General features: G+C 41.6%; 1 protein-coding gene across 1 annotated transcript in view; it reads right to left on the bottom strand.

Annotated features, from left to right (window-relative positions):
* LIX1 (limb and CNS expressed 1) overlaps nucleotides 1–20,419 on the bottom strand; it is a 198,072-nt gene that overhangs the window by 31,820 nt on the left and 145,833 nt on the right. The window contains exon 4 of the mRNA XM_077289588.1: nucleotides 9,058–9,153. Within this exon, the coding sequence (XP_077145703.1) occupies nucleotides 9,058–9,153 (96 nt within the window). The remainder of the gene's footprint in view (nucleotides 1–9,057; nucleotides 9,154–20,419) is intronic.

Genomic DNA, 20,419 nt, shown 5'->3' on the forward strand with positions numbered 1-20,419 from the left:
GTAGTGAGTCCTCTTAGGAGCCAGATAGAGATGGCTCAGTGATTTCAAACTGAAAGTAAAAGTTATGTTCTATACTGTGTATAGTAGTTGAAAAGGCAGTAGGCCCGGGCTGAAAGGGGCGGTCCTGTAAGGAAAGGAGAGGCAGTAGGTCTGGAGCCGTTAGGACAGGCGGTCCTGCAGACATCAAGTAGGAGAATGTAGCACAGTTGCTTAAGCCTTATAATGTGTATAAGAAGGTCTTTAGTGGATTCAGAGTGTACATCCTTAAAGGCAACGTTGAATTAATGTCTAAAAACTTTGCACTTAGTAGAATACCCGGTTGGGTAAAGAGAGTTATTTATAGAAAAGTTATTTAAAAGTATTTAACCATGTTTGTAACGTTCAAGTGTCCTCACCTCCCATAAAGGGAAGCTCTGTTCAAGCATACTTATTGTTATTGCACTCAACAAAATTGTATGTCTTTTTGCTAACCTGTATTGTTGTTTTCTTCCCAGTCCAGGAGTACTGGATTTAACCGGGGGGGAGTGCAGCGCCCCAGAGTCCTGGTCGTTGCAGTACTGTGGCTTCGCCACTAAGGGGAGCTATGGTACGTCCGATGGCACTGAAGGAGTTAATCTGACCAGATATCACAGACACCAATACATTTCACAGCCGGGCCTCCAGGGGGAGCTAAGGGTTCTATTCATTAGGCCACTCCCCACCATTGTGGGTAAACTGGGGGTCAGGCAGGAAGTTAGTTCAGAAAGCTGACTGGGTTGGAACCAGGCAACACCTTGTGGCAGAGGGTGTTGTGGGAGAAGATTCGGTAGGGTCCCTGTCAGGGGTGGGATCCTGACAGAGGCCTGGCTACAAGAAGGAATGTAACGGGACCGTGCCTGCTCAGCATAGCGGCGGTGCCCAAGGAAGGATTAGAAGCGAGATAGATTGTGCTGAGTGAGAAACGAGATCAAAGCAAGAAGGAGAATACCAGTAGGAGTCGTGCTGTAAGACCGAGGCAACATCCTACTGAGGCGCACAACCGGCGGCCGGAACAACGAGGGAGTATTACAATATTCAGTTTCAGGCAATACTCTAAACCAACGGCAGGACAGTCAGTCTAAGGCGGGCTGTCTCACCCAAAATCACCTATGCAGTCTTGGGGGGCAACTTGTGGAGAGGGGCGACTCTAGGGTCCCGGAAGAGCTCCGAGCCTACCCGTCATACGGGTGCCGTCCTGACCGCAACATCAGGGAGGGACGGAGGATTAGCAGAACATCATCTAATCGAGTTGTGAGGGAACTTAAGAAACGGACACAACAGTTGTGGGGACTTTCCGTAAGCACAGCAGGGAAGGACCACAACACCTAGCGCTAGAAGGAAGGCACAGATTTCCACCTGTTAAGAGAACTCTGGAGGTGCCATTGGACCGGCCGGACTTGCGCAGCCTGGTTATCCGGATTCCGGACTGAGGACCCAGAGATCTTCAGTAAAGAGGTAAAGAGACTGCAACCTGGTGTCCTCGTTATTTACTGCACCGCACCACCACCACTATCTACATCTGTCACTTCATAAACTGTGCGCCCCTCGGCAGGGTCACAGACCGGGGCCTAGCCACCGTGACAACCCCAGAGCAGAGACTCAGAGGCCCGGTACCGGGTACCCCTCGGCCCTGCGGCAGTGGGGGCGCTACACTTACTCTGTATATTAGCAATAAGTATGCTTTATCTGTGCGTTATGAAAAATAATGTGATTGTGAGAAAAAACCCTTTAAATGACAAATGTATCCTTGTTTGTCTTTAGTATACAATAGATTACATCACTATCCATTACTGCTTATACAACTTTTTTCAGCATAACTATTATCCAAAAATGCTTTCATTCCCAACAAAGTTACTGCTTTATAAATGGCAAAAAAAGTAAATAAAACTGTCTAAAGTGGATAATATAATAAAAAGAAGAATCAGATGCCAACGCATTTCAGTGCGTCTGTTCTTCAAAGAAATGTTACTTCTTTATTTCATTACAAACTCACTGCAGCCGCAAAACCCCGGTTCTGAAACCTGCCACAGCCTTTCCTGAAACCAATACTCCTTGGCCCAAATGGTGAATTTCTGTGTGATGAGGTGGTGGTCTGTTACTTCTTCTATTCTAATTGTGTTTTCTTTAAGATTGTCAGCGCTAGCGCCAGTGAGGGGGTTAGTATGACCTGAATTGGGTTGCCAGAACCAATATGGTACATAGAGAAAGAAACAAATCTGCTCTTACAGAACACTTATTACAGATCGTGCTCGTTATAAAATGCCGTCTTGCCACCAGTAAACAATCCTGAAATAACATATTACAAAGTGCTAGATATTGGAGAGTTGAGCAGATCATAAACTCTGCCCATGTCACATGTGTTCAGTAACCATGCTTCACTTGTGGTTTAAAGAACATAAAATGGGTTATTGGAATCGTGGGTGGCCTGCAAATGGGGAAGGAAGTGACACGTTTATGGCTAAGAGCACAAACACATTACGAAATGATTTTTTTACGGCTAGCACTAAAGTGGTGAGGTCTTATCTGCTGCCCTTTCTAATGTTTTGCAGCAGATTACAGGTTTAGTTAATTCATACTGAATTGCGGATAGGGGTTTTCTTCCATACATGGAAGAGCTGGTTTTGTTATGCAGAAGTTCAAAGGAACACGATTAGTTTTTGGCTTCATATAAAAAAAAAAAAGTAATTCTGTACTACACACTTTTTTGTGGACTATTATTATATTCTGATTTTTCAAAAAAAGTAAAACCACAAAATGAATTAAAAAAAAAAGTATGAAAAACCCCTTGGAAATGCTGAAAATCCCCTTGGAAATGCTGACTTTTTTTGTTTTTGCCCTTTTATTTTTCCTTCTCGTCTTGCAAAAGAAATTAAATTTTTTATTTTTCCATTGACAATTCCATATAAGGGCTTTTTTTTTTTATTGGTGGGCTGAGTCGCAGTCATTTACCCATACACAAAAAAATTTAGAAATAACAATAATTCTACTTTTGTTTTTTTTTAATGATCACTTTAAAGTAAAAATAACAGTCAATATAATTATAGTGATACCAAATTTCTATTTTTTGTTGTACTACTTGAAAGAAATATTCTAAGAGCCATCACTTTTTATTTTTCCGTCGTAATCAGTGTACAAAAGCTTGTATTTCTGCAGCGCACGCTCCAGTTTATATTAGAGTAAATATGACTTTGTGATCTCTTTTTATTTCATTTCTTTTTATGGTGATTTATTTTTTACAGTATGGGAAAATATTTAATAAGTTATTATTTTTCACAAATGCGCCCAGAGAAATTCCAAATGTTTATTTATAGAGTTTGCTATTTAACTTTGGAGAGAGGGTGGTGATTTAAATATTTAAGTTTTTAACATTTTTAATTTTTTTTGTTTAATATACTGTGGTATTTTGGTGTATTGGAAAATTAAAGGTCTTTATGAAGCCCAGCCATGGACCGGGCTTCATAGGTGTGGTAAGATGGCAGACACAGGGACCTTCGGTAGGCCCATAATTGTCCTTCTACGCCCCACGAACATATCGTGTACAGGGAAGGTCAAGAAATAACTGCTCCTCTCATCAGTCCTGACCTCTTTAATTCTGCTGTCACAATTGAGGTCAAAATGTTGCTTTGAGCTAGCTCGATCACAGCAGTCACTCTCGGTTGCTGGCTGTAAAAGCAGCCATCTCCCATGCTGTATGGAGTGGGTGCAGCTCCTTCAGTGTAGATCTGCTGTGTGATAGTCTGGTTGGGCAGTAGAAAGAGTATTGTATTGTCAATGACTATTAACCTTAAAGGGAACCTTTCAGGGTATTCATGCTGCCCAAATCACAAGCAGCATGAATCACTGTATGTCTGTAGCCAGGTATATACCATTCTTTTTAGAGAAAATATGCTTACAAGACAATTGGCAGATCTCACTGCATTAATATGCAAGGAAAAGTACCGTCAATCACCAGCAGCGCTTAGAAAAGTCATCATTGAGCGAGGCCGAATCTTCAAACTATATTTTATCTAAAATGCCATAGCCAGGCTGCGATTCATGCTGACCACACCATGGGCAGTAGGAATCGCTTGACAAGTTCCCCTTAAAATAAATATGTCAAAAATTGAAAACTGCCAGAAATCAACATGTGCTGTTCTCGGTTTTGTCAGACAGTCTCATAGAGAATGAATGGACAAGAGGTGTGCATGATTGACCTCTACTGCATTCAGACAGATCTCTGCAAAGCCTCATTCTTGGGACTAATGGTGGAAACCCCAGTGATCAGAGAGTTCTCTCACTGTTGTACTGCAGGGCAACTGTATACAGCACTAATTCATATACATGTGCTTCTCACAAAACTAGAATATCATCAAGAAGTACATTTATTTCAGTTCTTCAAAACAAAAAATTAAACTCATATATAGAGTCACTACATTGATTTATTTCAAGTATTTATTTTTGTTAATGTTGATGATTATGGCTTTCATCCAATGAAAACCTAAAAGTAATTATCTCAGTAAATTAGAATTAACAAAAAACACCTGCAACGGCTTCCTAAGAGTTTAAAAAAGTCCCTTAACCTGTTTCAGTAGGCTCCACAATCATGAGGAAGACTGCTGACTTGACAGATGTCCAGAAGGCAGTCATTTACACACTCCACAAGAAGGGTAAGCCACAAAAGGTCATTGCTAAAGAAGCTGGCAGTTCACAGAGTGCTGTATTCATTAATCATTAATGGAAAGTTGAGTGGAAGGAAAAAGTGTGTTAAAAAAAGGTGCACAAGCAACCAGGATAACCGCAGCCTCCAAAGGATTGTTAAGAAAAAAACATTCAAAAATTTGGGGGAGATTCACAAGGAGTGGACTGCTGCTGGAGTCTGCTTGAGGTCTAGTGTGAAGTTTCCACAATCAGTGATGCTTGGGGAGCTATGTCATCTGCTGGTGTAGGTCCACTGTGTTTTTTCAAGACCAAAATCAGCGCAGCCATCTACCAGGAAAATTTAGAGCACCTGCCGACCAACTTTTTGGAGATGGAAAATTCATTCTCCAGCAGGACTTGGCACCTGTCCACACTGCCAAAAGTACCAATACCTGGTTTAAAAACAACAGTATCACTGTGCTTGATTGGCCAGCAAACTTGCCTGACCTTAACCCCATAGAGAACCTATGGGGTATTGTCAAGGGGAAGATGAGAGACACCAGACCCAACAATGCAGATGAGCTGAAGGCTGCTATCAAAGCAACCTGGGCTTCCATAACTCCTCAGTAGTGCCACAGGCTGATCGCCTCCATGCCACGCCGCACTGATGCAGTAATTGATGCAAAAGGAGCCCTGACCAAGTATTGAGTGCATTTACTGAACATACATTTCAGTAGGCCAACATTTCGGATTTTAAAATCATTTTTCAAGCTGGTGTTATAAAGTATTTTAATTTACTGAGATAATGACTTCTGGGTTTTCATTGGCTGCAAGCCAAAATCATCAACATTAACAGAAATAAACACTTGAAATAGATCACTCTGTATGTAATCACTCTATATAATATATGAGTTTCACTTTTTGTATTGAAGAACTGAAATAAATTAACTTTTTGATATTCTAATTTTGTGAGAAGCACGTGTATGTCAAAAACCAGCTGATAGATTCCCTTCACTGCTAAATCTCTGAAGTAATGAAATAATGTCTTCAATAAAGCAAGTCATGTTCAATTATTTCTTTTATGTAATGGTTTTCAAATACAACTTCTACAGCCAAGTCTATAGCCAACCTTTAATGCGGTCATCTAAAACAAATATTCTGTAATTCCACTTCCAATGGAATAGAGAAAAAACTATTCCATTGGGTAATAATTGGACAAAACCAAAATTTAATTAACAATTTTGATTGACTTAAACCTGGTACAGCAAATCTATCCATTTCTCATGGAAGTATAAGTGTGGGCAAATGCTGTAACCGTACCGCCTGCTGTGTTTCATTTCAACCGTCCCCGAAGAGTTGTTTTCGGAGTCTTTTTTTTGGCCACTCACTGTTCTCACCTATTAATGTTTGGAGGTGAGGAAAGAACTAATTTCCTGCTGGAAAAAAAAATATGGTAGGTTCGTTTACCTTAGAGGATATTTTATTTTTCTTTGTAGTGTTGTATGTTTTATTCATGGGTATCTGATCGCGTAGAATAAATTTACTTGCATTAACAAGCTCTATGGGGACACACTCATCACACCCTAAATAATCAGCATCTAAGCATTGGAAATGTTTATTTAATCTGCTCTGATAATTGGCCAATGCATGTTTGGATTTGACTTTCCTCCCATTTACAATCATCTGGTCCCTTTGCTTTCTGCTGGCACCATCTACTTCTCTTTTATGTGGTGTATGGGGAAATGTTTAGTATTGGGGCACAGTAAAAAGCTTGTGTTGAATTCAATTTGTTATGCTAACTGCACAGCTATTTTTTTGCCTTCTTATATTTCCCCAATGTACAGCAAATTTCAGACATTGTTGGCAGCTCCTTCTTTGATGTCTTGAATTTCATGAATGTATTATTACACCTTCTTCGACAAAGAAAAACTAAACATGCGCTGCCACTACGGAATCAATAACTCAATGAAAAAAAAAATCCTGGATAATTTTACACCTAATAATTTTTTTAAAAACAATGTTGCCTTCTTCCTGCTGTTTTTGCAGCTTTTTTTTAAACCCATTGTGACCAGATGTTGACTGTAAGTCAATTGAAACTACAAGCAGTACATTTTTGTGGCATTTTTCATGCTCTGGCCATGGCATTTATTTTTTCAGGTATTGGTTTCTCTATAGGAAGAAAAACACTCCAAAAAATGCATGTTAAAAATTTATGAACACAAAAAAATGAATGGATGGATGTAACACTGACTTCCTGCAATTCTGTTGAATCAAATCTATAGCACCATATTACAACTCTATAATGTGGGAAGTCTGGTTCAAGAGAGTCACTGGAAGAGGAGTTGAATCAAGAACAAACACTGTTAAAAAAAGGGCTTAAAGACTCACATGGCTTAACAACATCACACGAGCCCCAGAAAGCCTGGCGCCGGTATTGCTGGAATGGCGCTGGCACCGGACGTGAGTACAGGACGTTATTTCATCAAGGGGAATATAGTAATTGAGAAGGGGTTGTCCGTGTGTGATGTTGTTATGTCATGTGAGTTCTGAAGCCAATCAGCAGCTGCTTCACTCTTACTTCCTTCGGACATTCGGATGTAATCAGAGAGCAGCAGCACTTTTTCCAGGTGATTGGCCGCTGATTGGCTGCAGGGCTCATGTGACGCAACAACGTCACACAAGCCCTGGGTGACACTGGCACCCGATGCGAGTACAGGCTGTTTATATTTTATAAGGGGGATATAGGAATTGAAAATGGGTTATCCGAATAGTAGACAACCTCTTTAGTACACCACTAAGGAAATAAAATAACTTTAAAAATTTAGCTTTTAAGCTCTGATTTTAGAGACCAGAATGAGCACACTATTATCTTCTCTATAAAACATAGTCACATAAAGAGACATACCACTTTTCCCCTCATAGACTCAGTTAGAATTTGGGATGGATTTATAACCACTTAACTGGTAAACTTTTAAAGAGAAACTTTAGTGAAAAAAAATATTTAGCCTGATAATTTTTCATTAGTTACATCCTAGTAAAGAATATCAGCAGGCATTTTGCTTGCTATATAACACCTTAATAAGTTCAGAGTCTGGCTGCCAGCAAGTGCCACTGTAATGGTAGTACCATGTTCAAAAGAAAACTACCACTGATTTAAATGGATTCTAACTTAGAATGTTCTGAGAGTGTACCTCCAACTATGGGGGTGCAGTAAAGACTAGCATCAGCCTTTACTAGGGGCTGCTAACATCTATGCACTAGGAGACAGATCGTCGTCCCTTGTCTTTGACTGTACGTTTCTTTATCCGGTAATGTGACCATACGGCACTGGCATTTTTACTGGATACTGGAGATTAGGAGACTGAGCAGGGCCAAATGGGTTTCAGTCATCTATACACATTTTGGAAATGTATGGTGGTTCATGATGACAGACTTATCTATTGAGATATAGTATTTATTTCAAGGTTGGACATGATTGAGTACTATTACAAGTACTTGCTGAGGATAGTACAAATCATTTAAAGGGGTTAACCAGGACTTTTAATATTTCTGTATATGGGGTTAAGAATATACAGGCAGACAGTTGCCAACTGCATGCCTGTTCTGCACGGGGATGACCTCTGCCAGCTTAGCTTGGCAATCCTCCTGCATGGCAATCCCCACTCATCAACGCAACAGCTCTTCTTCTTCTGGTTCGAGGCATGATGGGGCATTGCTGCAGACTGATTGACAGCCGGCTCGCTCCCCGCAGTTAGACAGCGGGGATCTTGCTGCCAATCAGCATGACATCGGTTCAGCACCCCGTCAACAGAGCAGAATGGAAGAGAAGACGCTGCTCTGACGACATGAAGTAGATAGCAGAAGTCAAAGAATCGCCGTCAGGAGCGGTCCGTGACCACTCTGAGTCAACGGAGAGGGGAACCGGGCAGAACAGTTAGCGAGTACCGGCCTGTTAGCTCTTAGACTCTCAAGCAAAAATATTACAAATCCTGGATAACCCCTTTATTAACAACATGTACATACAGTATGTAGAGTTCTCCCCTGTACAAAGACCTGTTTCAGCCACTGGGAGACTGTGCATGATATAAATCATTATCCTATGCCAGACTCCAAAAACACCTTTCTGACACTCCATCATGTCCTCCTTACACCATTTTACACTGCACTGACTGATATCCACGACCTTCAGACATATTTTTACAATTATATAATGAAAATCGGATGCAGCACAGACAAGATTCCTGCTCACACATCTGAAATATATCCAGCATCTTTAAACAATTTAGTGTTTTATACATTCCTGAAACCTCCATATATCATTTATATTCATTTATATCTCTATACTATATCAGACAATTCTGATGTTAAGAAACTTTTATGAAAATTGAGAAATACACAAATGGTATTACTTATGATACTGACCTGAAATTCCAGCATAGTTTTTCCAATGTTAGCCTCCAACATATAATGATAGGAACCAATGCTTGTACTAGGATCATCAGCATCATCCTCATTACCCTGTGGGACGCAAAAAGTAGAAATACAATTACGGTATATGTATCTGAGTATACAAAAGATACAGTATTGTGACTCAAGTTGGGCAAAACTATTACAAAGAATTAAAAACCCGTCCAAAAAGGTCATGAACATCAGATAATAAACATTTCCTTTACCCTTCCTATGATTTCTAAGTTAACTGAATCCTATCATAATATCAAAAATATGCATGTAAGAGCATTCAGAGTACATCTCCCTCTTATAGAACTACTGGTAAGCACTTGTGCTAATTAATAACCTCTAGGACCCGGCAATTTTTCATTTTTGCACTTAAGTTTTTTCTTCCTCTCATTTTAAGTACCATAACTTTTTCATTTTTCCACTGATATAGCTACGGTACATGGTGGCATATTTTTTGCAATGTGAGTTATGAATTTGGATGATGACTTGTATAAATTACTATAATGTCAAACTTGCAGAGGTTTTTTTTTAAGTGGTGAAAAAATGTGGTTTATGTCGCAATTTTTTCGAGACATGTAATGTTTTTATCTTTCTGTTGATGGAGATGTATTAAGGTTTGTTTTGTGGGGCAAGCTCATGTTTTCCTTGAAACCATTTTGGAGTAAGTACGACGTTTTGATCACTTTTTATTGCATTTTTTTTTTTACAGACGAGTGATGAACAAAAAATACAATTCTGGCATTGTGAGTTTTCCTTTATCTCATTACAGATGTAACATACAGATTCACTAAATTTATATTTTGATAGACTGGACATTTATGGACGTGGTGATACCAGATATGTTTATTTTATTAATTCTTAAAATCCATAATTTTTAAAGGGAATCTTTCATCCCAAAAATCGTATATGAGATAAGGCCACCGACATCAGGGGCTTATCTGCAGCATTCTGTAATGCTGTAGATAAGCCCCCAATGTTACCTGAAAGAGAAGAAAAACAAGTTATATTATACTCACCCGGGGGCGGTCCCGCTGTGGTCCGGTCAGCATTACAGAATGCTGTAGATAAGCCCCTGATGCCGGTGACAGATTCCCTTTAATGTGGGTGAAGTTCACTTTCAATTTTTATATAATGAAACCATTTTTTTTATATTTTTTACTTTCTTATTTAGTCTCCTAAGGAGACTTGAACCTGTGATCTCTGACTGTCTCCACAGTGTCACAATATTACAGTATATAGACTGAATCATGGTCTCCTAAGATGCTTGGGAGCATCATGGCAAATGTCCCTGGAAGCATTTCTGACCCCTAGGTCACAGCTGTAAGCAATATTGTCAGAGTTTCACGCCATTTTTACAGGCGCACCAAAAAACATACAAAAACTAAAGCAAAATGGATTTTGCTGGGAAATATGTTAAGGAACATCTTTTCCAGGGAAATGAAATATATAAAGCAAAATAACTAACCCCAACCAAAAATGGCATTAACGTTCTTAAAGGGCCAGTGGGTCTCCTATACTGTTATTGCCTATGCAGTGAGTGGCTGGGCTGCCAAAAATTATGACACACTCCAATACTCCTTTCACGAGACGTACAGGAGGGCCTCCTGAAAAAATGTAGCATTGAATGCAAGGCCTGCCGTGCCCCAAAGTTATATGCACCCCAATAACCGTTTCTGCAGACGTACTTGAGGGCCTCATGTCAAAATTGTTCCCATTAGAAGAAAGTGTGCCTCCCATACTGTTTTCTTATGCATTGAATGCAAGGCCTGCCCTGTCACAAAGTTACATGCTTTCCAATAAGCCTTTCAGCAGAGGTACTTTACGGCCTCATGACAAAATTGTTCCCATTAGAAGAAAGTGTGTCTCCCATACAGTTTTCTTATGCATTGAATGCAAGGCCTGGCCTGTCCCAATGTTACATGCACCCCAATAACTGTTTCAGCAGACGTACTTTACCGCCTCATGACAAAATTGTTCCCATTAGAAGAGTGTGTGTGTCCCATACTGTTTGCTTATGCATTGAATGCAAGGCCTGCCCCGCACCAATGTTACATGCATCCCAATAACCCTTTGAAACCACGTACTGGATGGCCACATGAAACAAAAGTTTACATTATTATTAATTTTTTTATTACCATAAATTTTGTCCACGAAGTGAATGCAAGGCCTGGCCGTAATTTGCATGCACCACAATCCCCCTTGGAAGAAACGTGGAGGAGGGTCTCATAAAAAAATTGTCACATTAAAAAGGAGCGCTTCACCTATACTTGGAGTGCCCATACACTTAGTGTATGGGCTAACAAACATTTCCCCCTGGGGGTACCCTTTTTTTTAAATTATTTACGGGCATCATAAACACCCTTGCCAAAAAATAGAGTGACTGTTGCATCACTGAATCTGTTCACCCTCGTGTTCTAGTGGTGGTGCCTGAAGAGACGTGGAGGATGTCCTCATATGTCTCTATTCCCAATTTAAAGGAGCAGATCTCCTACAGTTTGAATGCCCACACATTAAGTGTATGGGCTGACAAACATTTCCCCCTGGGGGGTACAAAATGTTTATTTTTGGTAAGTATTTACGGGCATCATAACAACACCGTTGCCCAAAAATTGAGTGACTGTTGCATCACGGAATCCCTTCACCCTCGTGTTCTAGTGGTGGTGCCTGAAGAGACGTGGAGGATGTCCTCATATGTCTCTATTCCCAATTTAAAGGAGCGGGTCTCCTACATTTTGAATACCCATACACTAAGTGTATTGGCTGACAAACATTTGCCCCTGGGGGAATAAAATTTTTTTGTTTCAAATTAGTAACGGGCATCCTAAAAACACCCTTGCACAAAAATTGAGTGACTTTTGCATCACAGAATACGTTCACCCTGGTGTTCTAGTGGTTGTGGATGATGAGGATGAGGATAAGGAGGAGGATAACTCCAAATAGACAAAATCAAGAAGCGTATACCCATGTGTGGTTGTGAAGAGGTGCATGACAATACACCTCCCCAAAAAAGACAATGCATTTGAGGTTATGTTTCGCTGTTTTCATTCGGTGGTGTACAGAAGTCTTGCCCAATCCAGCCCTTGTTCATTTTTATAAGAGTCAGCCTGTCAGCATTTTCAGTTGACAGGCGGATGCACTTATCAGTTAAAATTCCACCAGCGGCACTAAAAACCCGCTCTCACAGAATGCTAGCAGAAGGGCAGGCCAGGACCTTCAAGGCGCAGAGAGCCAGTTCATGCCACGTGTCCAGCTTGGATACCCAATAATTAAAAGGCACAGAGGAATCACGGAGGACGTTTGTATGATCAGCAAGGTACTCCCTCAGCTTCCTCCCAAACATTGCACTTCTTGTGACAGCACCCCTTGCCTCTGTGCCGGCACGATGGGAGGGTCTGAGAAAACTGTCCCAGAACTTTGCCATTGTTCCCCTGCCTGTGCTGGATTGTACTTCTGTCTCTCTCACCTGTACTCCTTGGTTCGACAACAAACTCTGACATCTGCTGCCAGAGTTCTCAGATGGGAATTTTTTTAAGTAATTCCGCTCCAAGGGCCCTCTGGTACTGCACCATTTTAGTACATCTGTCTGCCTCTGGAAGAAGAGATTGAAAGTTATCCTTGTAGCGTGGGTCTAGAAGTGTCACCAACCAGTAATGAGTGTCACCGAAAATTTTAATAATGCGAGGGTCACGGGAAACACAGCGCAACATAAAGTCAGCCATGCGTGCCAGACTGCTAACAGGCAAGACTTCCATGTCCTCAACAACAGGATGACTGACCATGCTGTCCTCCTCTTCCTCCCCCTCCCTGTCCTCAGGCCATAAGCGCTAAACAGATGGTATGACAGCTGTGCTTGTAGTACCGTCTAAAGCGCATGAAAGTAACTCCTGTTCTTCTTCCTCCTCCTCTTCCTCATTGTCCACCAATCCACGTTGGGACGACATGAGGCTGGACTGTGTGTAATCACCCTATATGGTTCTTTGCTCCATGTCCTCATGCTCCGCCTGCAATGCATCCTTTTTAATTGTGAGCAGAGAGGTTTTCAGAATGCAGAGAAGCGGGATGGTGACGCTAATTATGGCGTCATCGCCGCTCACCATCTTGGTGCAGTCCTGTTTTGGAGGATGGTACATATGTCTGACATCCATGTCCTCTCCTGAGGTCTTATGTGTGGAGTCTGAACTGAATAATGATGACCTTGTTGATGCTGGTAGTCAACAACTTCCCTCTTCTGCTCACAAATCCTTTCCAACATATGCAGTATAGAGATCCAATGCATGGGGACATCACACACCAGTCAGTGAGCCAAAAGCTGCAAACACTGCTGAAGCACAGCAAGGGCGGCTGAAGCTGTAGCTGATTTTCTAAAATAGACAGACAGGTGGCATACTTTCACTAGCAGACCCGGTAGCTCCGGGTAGCTTTTGAGAAAATGTTGAACGACGAGGTTAAGCACATTGGCCAGGCAAGGTACATGTATGACCTCACCTTGCCTCAGAGCCGCCACCAGGTTCTGGCCATTGTCACACACGACCATGCCTGGCTGTAGGTTCAGCGGTGTCAGCCAAAAATCTGACTGCTCTTTCAACGCTGTCCACAACTCTTCAGCATTGTGCGGTTTGTCACCTAAGCAGATTAGCTTCAGCACATTCTATTGCCGCCTGGCTGATGGAGGCTGAAGAGGAGGAGGAAGAGGTGCAGGAGCTATAGACTGTGGGGGCTACCCTGATTGATGTAGGGCCCGCAATCCTCGGCGTCGGGAGGATGTATTCCATCCCAAGGTCCGACTGGGTCCCGGCTTCCAGTGTGCTGTCAGGGAGATGTACCGTCCCTGCCCACAAGAACTTATCTACGTGTCCGTGGTTAGGTGGACTTTCCCAGTAACAGCATTGCTGAGGGCACAGGTAATGTTGTGGGACACGTGCTGGTCTAATGCCAGTACAGCACACCGGGAGAAATAGTGGCAACTGGGGACCGAGTACCTTGGGATGGCCGCTGCCATCAGGTTGCGGAAAGATTCCATCTCAAAGAGCCTAAGGTTGCTTTCACACATCAGTATTTTGCCGTCAGTCTCAATCCAGCGAATTTAAAAAAAAAACGGATCTAGCGAATGTTGCCCCCGGATCCGTTTTTTTCCCATGGACTTGTATTAGCAATGGATTGCGACGGATGGCCTCACGTTTCATCTGTCGGTCGCCGGATCCATCGAAAATTGTTTATCTGGTGGTCGGAGAAAACGGACATAGTAACTTTAGTGTGTCCATCAAAAAAACGGACAGCGACGTCTGTCATTTGCTAGAATGGAATCCTATGGCGCCGGATCTGTCAAATGACGGAATCTGGGGACGGATTCCATTTTTTTTAACTGAGCATGCTCCAATTTTTTTAGGATCCAACTAACTGGATCAGCTAGTCGGATCCGGCAAAAAAACAGATCCGTCGCATCAGTTTTTCACAATCTGTGACGGATCCATTTAATAGTGGAAGAAGCAGTGATGTCACCTTCAGACAGTGATCCTGGAGCCTGGGGTTCGACCCACAAAGTCGGGTGCTTTGCTGCCATGTGCCTGATCATGCTGGTGGTGGTCAGGCTGGTAGTTTTGCTACCCCTGCTGATGCAAGCATGGCAGGTGCTGCAAATGGCCTGTTAAAGGTTATCGTCAGACTCTTTAAAAAATAACCAGACTCGAGAAGATCTAACAGTTGGAATGGCAACTTCCGTCATCTTGGTGTTACGGGGAACGGATGCACGCCTTCTGTCTGTGGCCATCACACTGCTTCTTCCTGCCTGTTGGGGTGCTATGCCTCCTTCCCCATGTGTGCTGCTGTCCTCACTCTGCATGTCCTCCTGCCAGGCTCGGTCAGTTACTATGTCATCCACCACCTCGTCTTCCACATCCGCACCCTGCTCCTCCTCCTGACTTTCTGGCAATTGTGTCTCATCATCGTCCACCTCTTGTGACACTTTCCCACCATTGCCTTCGTGTGACCGTGGCTGCTCAAATCTTTGGCCATTGCTACATGCGATCTCATCTGTCCCCACTTCAAGTTGACCGGCCGAGAGTCCGGAATCTTTAAAGGGAAAAGTATACAGCTCTTCGGAGTGTCCAAGTGTGGGATTAGCTGTCTCAGGGCACTCGGCATGGTGGGAGGAAGGAGGATCAGGGTGAGTAATATGCGGTCCAGACTGACGGCTACTCAGACTTGACCATGTGGAAGACGTGGTGGTGGTGGCATAGTGACAGGAAGCATTATGCGCTATCCAACCAACAACTGTTTCACACTGCTCTGGCTTCAGTAGTGGTGTGCTGCGGTCCCCTAGAAACTGGGACAAGAAGGTCGAGCGAGAAGATGTGGGTCTTTGTTGTGGCCAGCTTTCAGCTTGGCCACGGCCTTGTCCTCTGCATGAACCATCAGCATCACGTCCACTTCCTTGTCCCTTGCCTTGCCCATTTTAAATGGACTACTGAAATATTTTAAAAGTTCAATGCAAATGGATTAATTTTGAGAAAATTTATATGTGATCAGTGTGCCGAAAAAGTACACTTTTAATTCAATGGAATGTTGGTAATTTTTACATTAAGTTTTTAACAAGTTTTATTAATAACTAAGGTAAGACACACCAAAACCAGTTCAAATGAGCACTCAAATACAACAATTTTTAACCCACAGATAGAGGAGGCGTCTGACAGAGAAACCAAAATGTTCAATATGTGGCCTTTTTTTATTTTTTGAAAACAAAATTACTGTCACGAGGTAGGCTAACACGTTAAAAAAGTGGAATGTATGCCTGAAAAGCAAGTATTTGTAGAGCACAGATAGACCAGGCATCTGACTGAGATAACAGACTGTTTCAATATGTGGCCTGGAGTTTAAAAAAAATTTTTTTTAACCCAAAATACTGTATAGACCAAAGTTAGCAGACAAACAAAAAAGTGGAATGTATGCCTGAAAAGCAAGTATTTGTAGACCACAGATAGACCGGGCGTCTGACAGAGATAACAAACTGATCAAAATGTGGCCTTGATTTTTTTGGGGGGCCCACCAAAATTGTGTCAATAAGTAGGCTATGAGACAAAAAAAAATTGGAGTACTAAAATTGTAAGATATTTAGTGCAATGATATGCGTGTGGCGTACAAATCACAGTGATAAATATAAGAACTGTAGCTAAATATTTTTGGGCCAGCTAAAGATTTTTTGGTCAGCAAAATGGTGTCCAAAAATGTTGTAAAACACTCCAAAAAATACTTTAGTACCAAAAAAAAAAGCCAGAATTTTCTGCGCATTCTCATTTGATGCCTGGGACAAAAAAAAAAACATTTTAAATTGTTAGATTTTCACGCTCTTGCATTTAAATGACCTGGCTGTAGTCTGCAGTGTGACCAAGTAAATAAATGTAGAAAAAAGGTCTATGGATTGCTTTGTAATAAAATTAGCAGATATAAGGTGCAAAAAAAAAATCCTGGCCACGGATACCTGCAGCTAGGTATACACTCCCTGACAGAAGTTATGTCACAAATTCATGTTATGTAAATAAAAGCTTATAACCTGACGTTAAATACATCCATTGGTTGTATACATTATTCTTTTGAAAGCTGTAACCCTCTGAAATGTGGTTTAGGTTGAGAAAATAAATTGGCATCAATAAAGAAATATTGATCAGTTAATGGACACAGAATGGTCAGATTTTGGCAAGACAAAAGTTTTGTCGCCTAGTCATATAATGCACCCAATCCTAGTTTACATCCTAACCTGTGCTCAGTAAATGATCGGTTAATTAGTGTGTGTATAAAAAGAAACCCAGCACCCCAGACCTTCACTTGAACTGCAACTTGAGCTCTGACAACATGCCAAAAATCCACCCTGCGACCAAAGCCTGAATTATGAAGAGGCTGAAGACCACTGCAGAGGTGGCTGGCACCTTTAATGTGTCTCAGCATCAAGTACAAAGAATTAAAAAAAGATTTGCAGAGACTGGAGATGTGGTTGACAAGCCCAGGTCCGGCAGACCAGCAAGACAACTGCTCAGGAGTCACGTTTGTTGGATAGAAAATCAAAAGCAAGCCCCTCTTCCACTGCAGCAGAGCTCCAACAGGCCTGGTCACCTCAAGTCCCTGTGTCAACTAGAACAGTTTGTAGGATTCTGACTCGAAATGGCCTCCATGGTCGAATCACTACCCAGAAGCCAGCACTAAACAAAAGGCAAATAAAAAACCGTGTGGTATTTGGCATTTGCAAAGTCCCACAGCCTGCTAAACAGATGGAAGCTGGAAAAGTGGCAGAAGGTGGATTTCTCTGATGAATCTTCAGTAGAATAACACCACAGCCGACGCAAATACTGCAGGAGACCTACTGGAGCCCGTATGGATCCAAAATACACCCAGAAAACAGTTAAATTTGGTGGTGGAAAGATCATGGTCTGGGGTTACATTCAGTATGGGGGTGTGCGAAACATTTGCAAGGTGGAAGGCAATATCAATAGCCTAAAATATCAATAAGTATTAGCTACCTCTTATATTCCAAATCATAAAAGGGTTCAAATTCTGCAGCAGGATGGTGCTCCATCTCATACATCCATCTCTACAACAAAGTTCCTCCAGGCAAAAAAAGATCAAGGTGCTCAAGGACTGGCCAGCCCAGTCACCAGACATGAGCATCATTGAGCATGTTTGGGGCAGGATGAAAGAGGAAGCTTGGAAGACAAAACCAAAGAATTTAGATGAACTCTGGGAGGCATGTAAGACTGCATTCCTTGCTATTCCTGATGACTTCATTAATAAATTGTATGAATCATTGTTGAACCGCATAGATGCAGTCCTTCAAGCTCATGGAAGTCACACAAAATATTAAATATGACTCTAATAGCACCACAACTTCATTCACCAATGTTATGCAACATATATTTGTATTTCAAGTTAATTACTTGTTTGAATATAACAATAATTTCTGTGGGCGACAAAACTTTTGTCTTGCCAAAATCTGACCATTCTGTGTTCGTTAACTGATCAATATTTCTGCATTGATGCCAATTTATTTTCTTAACCTAAACCACATTTCGGAGGGTTTCAGCTTTCAAAAGAATAATTTTACAACCAATGGATGAATTTAACGTCAGGTTATAAGCTTTTATTTACATAACATGGATAAGCGACATAACTTCTGTCCGGGAGTGCATATAAAATACGCAGCAGCAGACAGTAATGGAGCCTTTTGATGTATGCAGTGAGATCTATATACTCACATACAGTGTCTGCATGCCTTGCACTGATGTGGATATGTGCACATAAACTCCCCTGCATACTTAACACTGCAATCTATATACCCCTGAATTAGCCCTAAAAAGGACTGTTAGCTTATCAGGATTTGTGGATTGAACAATGGTAGATCCACACTAACTAATAAAAGAACGAATCTGACCCTATCTCAGCAGCAGTACTCCCTACACTAGCTGATTCTGAAGCTGAATGTGCCGAGCAGGGTGGCGCCAGGTCTCTTTTAGACCTGATGACGCTGTGCGGCCAGCCAATCACTGTAATATCACAACAAAGATGTCTGTGGCATTACAGTGCATGGCAGACAATCTCTGCATGTTCATTGGCGCTCTAAAAAGCACCAAAATTTAAAGGCGAGACCAGAGCTACAGCCGAATAATCCCAGAAATGCTCGGTGCTCGCCGAGTACACCAAGCATAGTGATACTCGGGCAAGTACCGAGTAGTGGAGTGAAAGTTACTCATCACTATTTACTATACATTGAGGGACCACCAAAGAGCAAACTTGAACTGCTGTCTTGTAGTCTGTCAAATGTAAGAGTACTGCCATTGTTGAAATAGTGTGAACATATTTATTATGCATCATTATTCCTGTGAATGAACATTGCATCTGCCAGAATATTAGCTGCCCACAACATCAAGCAATGAGAATGCCAAAATGTAGAGAGTATGTTTGATGATGCCTGGGAGTGAAGATGTTTGCCAACAAAAAGAAAGCAAGGGGGTTGGTGCTTGAGTATGAGGGACTAAAACATGGCAACTGTGAGTAGTACATAGAATTGCCCAAGATTGCCAGATTTGATTTTACAGTATATTGCTGTCAAAAGAGATGAAAAATAGAGGGTGCTGTTCCAAGATTCCACCTCTTTTCAAACTATTTCTTCTTGGGAGAACATTTGCAAATTGCAATCATAAAATAGGTTACCCTTCTGAAGACTCTAACCATCAGGCTTGTTGCTTCACCGTGAGTAAGGTCATTCTGATCTTCCAGTGTGCATTTAAATGTATTGTTTCTACCATACCTAGATGCAGACACAAAAAAGCACTATACCACCAAGGCCTTTTGTATCTTGCATTCATAAGAGACACTTCACCAACCAACCACTCCTTACATGTACCTAATTCCCACTTTTTTGACTGTCAAAAAGAAAAGGTTGATACTACAAATATACCTGGTCCAACCATATAATAAACCATAAAAAGTTAAAAAAGACCAAAATAGCATAAATGAGCAGAAACTAAATGTCTCATAAGAAAGGTTATAGAAATGTAAATATACAAATTCCCTCTTCTGAGAAAAAGAGGACTTAACTCTATAGTGCCGCCTGTTGGAAGTAGTGATCCTACAAGTCACAATCAACCCTTTAACGAGTCGTGCAATATCACTTAGGATAACGTAGGAAGGTTTAAAATGCCCATAAAAGCAAATTGATAAGAATTATAAGGTCTGTGTAAAAAATACTATGCAGTTAGTTCTCTGGGCTTTATGCTTCAAGCCCATTATTATATTACAATTTTACTTAATTTGTCAAGTTGCACAGAGCCAAATTATGGCACTCACAATGGTTCAAGTACTATGCAGGCAAGCCTCCAGTTTCATACAAAGAAAAACGTTTGTTGTAGATTTAAACGAAACTCTGATTTTCTTTGGTTTTAAGCAACCTGTGGTATTTGATGGGTCTGTTGTGAACCCACGTATCATAACTAGTGATGGGCAAACCCCTGGATGTTTAGGTTTGGCTGAACATTTTAAAAAAGTTTGACTCGGGTATCAGAACAGTACCCAAACCCAGATGAATGGGGGGCCCCGAACATCTGTTGTTTGCCACGCTGTCATCTACATGACAGAATGGAAAACACTGCCTCTAATTGCCAGTAAGATTATTACTGCTGGTCAGAGAGCTGCGTGAGCCAGCAGCTGTTACTGATGGTAAAAAGTTCACTGCCAATCACAGAGGCGTCGGCTGATGTGAGTACTACTCCCATCATCTTACGCCTGCTGTCGCTGATAACAGAACAGGCATCACTGATGGGAGTATTCATCAGCCGGCACCTGT

The sequence above is a fragment of the Ranitomeya variabilis genome, chromosome 1 (genome assembly GCF_051348905.1).
Source record: "Ranitomeya variabilis isolate aRanVar5 chromosome 1, aRanVar5.hap1, whole genome shotgun sequence".
Classification (NCBI taxonomy): Eukaryota; Metazoa; Chordata; class Amphibia; order Anura; family Dendrobatidae; genus Ranitomeya; species Ranitomeya variabilis.